At 43.5% G+C, this 7,500-nt stretch overlaps 1 protein-coding gene across 1 annotated transcript in view; it reads right to left on the minus strand.

Moving 5' to 3' along the window:
- LOC122802727 (acetylserotonin O-methyltransferase-like) overlaps positions 1–7,500 on the minus strand; it is a 301,004-nt gene that overhangs the window by 163,707 nt on the left and 129,797 nt on the right. The window contains exon 4 of the mRNA XM_044072489.1: positions 7,239–7,313. Coding sequence (XP_043928424.1) covers positions 7,239–7,313 — 75 coding nt within the window. The remainder of the gene's footprint in view (positions 1–7,238; positions 7,314–7,500) is intronic.

A 7,500-nucleotide genomic window follows, 5' to 3' on the forward strand; every position in this document is an offset into this window, starting at 1 on the left:
CACAACAGTCCTAACGCCCACCCTGGCATTTGTCAATGTCAACTACCATACCATTAACTGGGAAACGTACTCCAGTACTCACTTCCAGGACCAGCGCTTCCTGGAATGTATCACCTCATATGCCCTGTATCAGGTGGTAGCCTCCCTAATGTGGGGTGGAAACTGCTAGATGTAGTCATCACCCAACATTGTCAAGAGATGCACCACAGTGGAGGTTAACTGGTCACTGGTTAGATCTGACCATGAACTATTCACTGTTTCCACACCCTAGCATCTCCCCCACCCATGGATACCACAGTGTATACCTTTCCTACAGCTATATTTACACTACGAGTGACAGGGGTGGGGGGTTTCACAGCCCCCATGCTAAGGGGAAACACTGCTCAAGATATGGACAGATTTACATATGCAGTCTATAAGCAACTACACGGATGCATGGATCGTGCCATCACTGGTAAACCAAGACTCACTCCTCCTAGACAAGGACACCAGTCTGGTGGACCTCTGCAATAAACAGGCTATACTGCAGAAGTGGGACAGTGTTCCAGATACACAGCAAATCCCACAAAAGGCAGACATCCATGACCACTATTAGTATGATAAGTAGGTCCCTCCTGACATCATCCAAGGCTAACATCAGCAGGAGAATACGCAAGGATTTGACAGATAACCACAAAGCCTTCTTTGGCTATGTCAAGGATATACATGGTGACACACAGATTTGCACTGTGCCGGTGAAACATAGCACAAAATATGCTGATCCTACTGCTATCACCAACATCCTTGCAGATACATTCTCCTTGCAGATACATTCGGTGCATACTTCACCCCCTAAAGAGCCCACTACACTACCCAAAAGGTATAGTATCCCACACATCAGAGACACACACATAGAAATGGCCCTCTCTAACAGCAGAACATGGTGCCGATAGAGGCAGATGTTGTCCCAGATTGCATCTTGCAAACTGTACAAGACAACCTGCCCCCCCACCTAAGTAAGCATTCCTACCTCAGCCTCTCCACAGGCTACATGCCCATATAATCGCATGTGGCAATGGTTAATCCACTCCATCAAGGTGAAATTTCAACTGACCATGGTAACTACCACCCCATAAGCCTGACTAGCCTGTTCTGCAATGGTATGGTTCACATCCTCATGGCATTCATTAACAATGACATTAGCAACTTTTGAACATGTGCCCAACCCAGGTCAGCTTGGTTGAGTGCAGTTCATACCTACTGAACCTGTTTGATGTCTTACATACAGTCACCAAGACATTAGATGTTGGAGGAGGCGGTTCACACATACTACCTGGACCTCACCAAGGCTTTTGACACCATGCCCCACTCAGGTATTATTGATAAACATACCAGCCTATACATTCATCCATACATCACAGGTTGGGTTGCCAACGGGCTTACACACAGAACCCACATGGTACGACTAGCGGTCTCCAGGTCCAACTCTGTAACAGTCGCGACTCAGTCCTGAGAGCCCTATTGTTTGGCATATACATCTCAGATATACAGACAAACACAGGTGGACTACGGCAGACCATGTTTGGCAATGACTGCAAACTGTGAGCAATGATTGATAGTCCAGCTGACATGAACATCCCTCAAGGGGCCTCATGGAGAACGTCACAGGGTTCCAATGACATGGCCTCCAACCAAGTGCCACTAACCACATGGACATTCCATTCTGGAATTGGCACCCACATATTAACACATGAGCGGCAGCCACTTTAATACAGATGAGGTAATGGGATATCTGGGGACTAAGGTAGATAGTGATCTCCACTTTGACAATCATATCTCCACAGTAGTTAGGACATCCTTCTATGTAAGCCATCTGATTACTAAAGGACTCCCATCTAGACATACTGGGGTTATAGTGCCCCTTAACTCATCACTCATCAGTCCCATCATAGGGTATAATAACCCGTGTGGGATGTACCTCAGAGGACACTTCCAACAGCTGGGGGTTCACGAATGTACCTCACCAAGGGGAATACTGGCCTCCAACATATGGCCTATGCAGATGGACTGAATGAACTCCTGCTTTACTCAGTGGCATCTCGTTTACCCAGAGATGATCTCCGCTGGCCATATGTTCCACCTATGGGAATCCATGTCACAGTGAGCCACACACTGTAGTGAGCTGACCTTGCCACAACAATAACCAGAAGATGCTGGAGGGACAGCTTCCTGTCACAGACACTCCCCATACTTTGGAACAACATCCCTAACTACATTATACAGAGCCCCTCATTAACATTCTGCAACAGAAACCTTGAAGGGTGGATGGAGAATAGTAGATGCACCCCTGGGATCCCGCCATTGGCTCTGCTCCACAGAGGGATGGTTATTGAATCAATGGGGTGGCAAAAGCTGGCACATTTTGTCTGGCCTTATGAATGGCCTCAGGCAGTTGGCCAAGTACCTACCTATGAATCTATACATACAGTTTCTGCATATGCTGATAGCTTAATTTACTGTTCAGATGTTGACTTACCTTGTGCCAATGACTATTGTGTGTGCAATAGTTGAGGGATGCCTATGTTGGATGCACAGAGTAGACTGCCTATACATGACAATTTACAGGTAGTCTTGTGTGTGTGCCATCCATTTTTATTGTGTGTGCAGGTGGAGAAAGGTGTCAGTCCCTAGGTGCCTACACTGTCAGTGTGTGTGCTATATGTTCCCTCCTTGCCAAGGCTTGGGCATACTGGGCATGCCTCCCTCTGCCTACTGGGGCTGGCTCAGGATGTTCATGGTCTGAGTACCTCTGTGCCTGTGGGGCCCTTGGCAATGGTGGTGGGCTGTGAGGGCCTTCACCATTCTGTCCCTGCTGCAGCTCTTTCGCAGGACCATATTGTGTAGCATGGCACACACTATGAAGATGTGGGTACATGTGCCTGGAAAGTACTGCAAGGCTCCACCAGATATGCCCAAGCAACAGAACCCTGATTTCAGCATCCTAAACACATGCTCTATGATGATTCTGGTTTGTGCATGTGCCTCATTATGGCGTTCCTGCATGGGTGTGTGTGCATTTCTGATGGGCGTCATCATCCATGGTTCCAGTGCATAGCCAGCATCCCCCACCAGGTGGCCATTTGGGATGTCCCCCCTGGCAAATAACCGATACAGCTGTGAGGCATGCCAGATGTGGGAGTCGTGATAGCTTCCAGGGCTACCAGCACACACATCCATGATAATGCCCTGGGCATTGCACATGACCTGGCAGTTGATGAAGGGGTGTCCCTTGCAGTGTATGTAGTGCCTACCCTGCTCACCGGGTGGTGATGTAATGGGTATGTGTGTGCAGTCTATTGCACCCAGTACCTCTGGGTATTCTGCCACATGGTGGAAGAAACGCATATTGCTGGCCAATTCCTCTGGCGTTTGGGGGAAGTATATGTGCTCATTGACATGTGGTAACATGGCATCCAGGAACTGGTGTAGTACCCTGGATGCTGATGCCTGTGAGATACCCATGATATCCCCAGTTGGTCTTTGAAAGGTACCTGTAGCTAGTATTCTCAGGCTTACACATACCTTCGTATCCACTCGGATGGGTTCCCCTCTGTTTGTTCTGACTCTGAGGTGTGGCCGGCACATCTCCACAAGTTGTTGTAGGGTGTCCCTGTCCACCCTGTAATGCTCAACTATCTCCAGCTCATGTAGCCCCTGGTAGGTTACCCTGGGTCTGAACACTCTCCTCCTCCTCTGGTGCCTGCGGTGGTCGTGTGCATCATCCTCCACACCACCTTCAGTCTCCAACACATGCTGGTGGATCAAAGCTATGGCAGCCCCTAACATGTACATATTAAAAGTTCCCCATCTGTATACACCACTGTTGCAGAGTGTATGGGAATACACAAATGTGTGTGAGGTGATTTTTATAAACTATTCCATCTGCTGCGTGTCTTAATTATGGGTTTTGCAATGAGCACTGCAAGTGTGGGGCCTTTACTGTGGAGATCGATCTACTTGCCTGCCTTGATTAATCTGTTGCCCTTTAATTCCCTTCTTTTAGACCTGGATCCCCTCCCATTATCAGGCATGCATCCACCTGCCATCTTTTTTGTTTTGTACTTTCCCTACCCAGTCATGGTGAAATGTGCCTTGTAGCTGATATACTGCATATTGCCTTTGTTCTTCTTTGACACTTTGCTGTTTTCTTTGCAGTACAGCCCCTCCCTTTCCCTGTTCTGCAGGTAGCTGCTTGCAGCCTTGTCAGCTGTTGTCAATGGCCCACTGTAGGCTCCTAGGTGTTAATTTGTCATTTGTACTCCAATTTCACTGCTGCAGCATTTCCTTATCACTTTTCTATATCCTTCCTGTTTCAACTGCAGTGCGCGACATGCATATCCGTTTACCGGGTTTACGCGTGTTTTCATCTCCATTACATGCATACTCGGGTACCTTGTGTACTCTCAGCTAAGCATAGCTATGGGCAATTCAAAACACCCCTATCCTGCAGCTTTGCCTAGCTAGGGGTGGACCGGTTAAGCAATGCTCCAATGTGCTTATAGCAATGGCGACACACCCCTCTCTTGATGTCATCTTTATCTCAAGGGCTCACCTCAGTGTTATAATGCTACGCTGTTTTGTGCATCCTTACTCCAGCAGGAAATCTGCAATTCACTATTACTCCTCTCATTTGCATGGCATTGCCTACTAATTCCTAACTACTGCACATAACAATGTCACTGCCCCTTAGCAACCCTTGCGCCATGTGTATGGTGTAGCATGCCTGCCATTGACTATTATGGGCATATCATGGTATGTGTTTCATTGCGGTTTTATTCTATATTTTTACATATTCCTTGGGATCCCCTTTGCGCACCGCTGCCCTGTGTGTCCACATCGCGATAGTGCGACTATATATATTAAATGTTACTTTTATATTTTGAACATTTTTTTATGCCAATGGCTATATATTTAGCCATTGGCATATATTAACATTATAATACAAGTGTTTGGTCGGCTGGCATGGCTCCGATTTTATGTAAACCGTAGAAAACAGTTTACATTTTTGCTTGCTTACACTACGCCTGCACCACTTCCTGAATCACTACATACCTTCATTTGCATGCTACACTGCTACAAATGGGGTAATTAGCATAAAGGTTCAGGAGTTGTGCAGGTGGAGCATACGCAAGTAGTGCACGTGGAATCCAATCGCTCACTGGCCATATTTGGTGTTAGTTCGCCGACGCTATGCCTGCACCTGGCGCAAGCTTCATGAATCCTGGAGTAAGTGTTTAATTAATGGATCTACTACACATGCCCAAATGTTAGAAGTCTGTGACATACTCGCTCACTGCCCCTTGCTCTAAACAAGTACTCTAACTCCCTACTTCATTGACACAACTCTGCTAGACTGCATAGCCCTACAATACATTGACTATAACCCAAAACCTCCACCACAGTCCCTAATCCTAACCTGAACCTTTGTTTTGTAGTCCTAACCTGAACCTTTGTTTTGCAATCCTAACCAAAAAATCCCCTCCCACCTCTTAAATTTAAAGTACCCAATTGTTTCCCAAACCTAAAATTTCTTTTCTGTTCCACAAACCTAAAACTCTACCCCTCTTCCATAAACATTAAACTCACTAACCCTAAACTCCCCACTTTTTTCCTTACCCTAAAATTTCCCCATTGCCTGAAAATTTGTTACACATTCACTGTCCCACTCATTCACTACAGCCAATGCATTTAACCCCTCAAACTGGAGTATGTGTCTGGGCATGAAGTGGCAAGACCACTTCTCTCTAGATGGCTGCTCTGCCTTGTCTGAGCACATATTACAGTTCAAGCTCAAGTGGCATTCAATGTACACCAGAAGATGCTGGAGTCCATAACAGCAAGGTGGTAATCTCTGAGTGTCCATGAAATGGGTGCATGTAGAAGACCCTTAATTAATATGTCAGTGTTAAAAGTGTTCCTTATGTGTAACAGAGAGGACACAAAGGTGAATAATTTAATGCTGCTATCTCTGCAATGTAGCAGTCATTATATTTGACTGTATGTAAAAGGCCTTTAGATCACTTCTCTTTGTTGGCTTAATATTTGTATTTTGCACTTTCCAAAGAATCAACATATTTTGGATAGACATGAGTATCACAGTTTTATGCAAGCACTATTGTTTCTGTAGTATGGTGGTTATTAAATTTTACATAGCCAAGGTCACTAGCTCCGATCTTACTTTTTCAGCATTAAAATTAATAAAATATTAAAATGCAATAATTATCCATCACAAAAGTTTTGTATGGTTAGCCACTCTTATCTGATTTTTTTCTAATCATTTGTTTATAATTATTTTGTTCATTTCATTTGTTAACCAGGTATGTAAACTGGTCCAAGGATCGTTTTCAGCCACAGCATAGGGGCAAGGTCATTGAACTTATGCAAAGAGTGCTTTACGCAGTCATACACATATGAAATGTATAGAGAAAACCACATAGCCAGATAAAAGTAACAGCTCCTGGCTAATGCACGATAAGAAAACTACATAGTCATAAAAATTAGTAAAAGAGTCATAACAACTACAATTATGCAATCTTTAGCCAATATAAAGAGAGCTGTTGTTTTTACAGTTCAGATATATACAGTTGTGGTTTAATATATTAGAAGCAATTGCTACATGTCCTGAGTGAGACAGATTCATACAATTGTTAAGTAGCATTTTCGGTGCTGTCTAAAGCAAAATGGAGTAAAGTAAGTGCAGACAAAAGTTAATTTAACAGAGAAAGTTCTGAAGGTGTGTTAATAAAATGGAATAACTGTATGAAATATCATTAGTGCATGTAGCTTTCCTAGAAAAGTAGATTATAGAAGACTACTCTACATCCAACAGCATTATTTTAAGCCCTATTTTAGCCATTCAAAAACTTTATTATTCATTCTTTCAACAAACCAACTATACATATATATATATATATATATATATATATATATATATATATGTATATATAAAATTCACCAGACTGTAGATCACGAAGCAGGATTTTGTCCTGAGGAAGTCTCATCTTATTAAGTGGAAATGATAGCACTAAGCAAACTAAATTTATGTGACCATGTCATCTGAAGGACTGTGTTTTGTTTTTTACTTTGCTTGATAATAACACAGACTGAATGCTTCTTTCAGACCCTTATATGTTTTCATTAGTTTATATATTTGTTCACATGTTTAACAAATATTATATTTTATATTGTTTGTGTCTTACCTGAATATGTATTTAAAACTAAAGGTGTCTTCATGGTCCATTTTAAATATTTTATTATACTGTGGTTTTCCTTCTCTGAAAATGAAACAAAATGCTTAATTAAAATGTAAACAATGAATTTTATATTATCTACAGAGAGGGAGACAGAAAGGGAGAGACTCGACAACTGTGACTTCACACACACACACACACACACACACACACACACACACACACACACACACACACACACACACACACACACACACACACACACACAGGC

Source organism: Protopterus annectens, chromosome 5.part0 (assembly GCF_019279795.1).
Source record: "Protopterus annectens isolate FY-2018-M chromosome 5.part0, PAN1.0, whole genome shotgun sequence".
In the NCBI taxonomy this organism is placed as follows: domain Eukaryota; kingdom Metazoa; phylum Chordata; order Ceratodontiformes; family Protopteridae; genus Protopterus; species Protopterus annectens.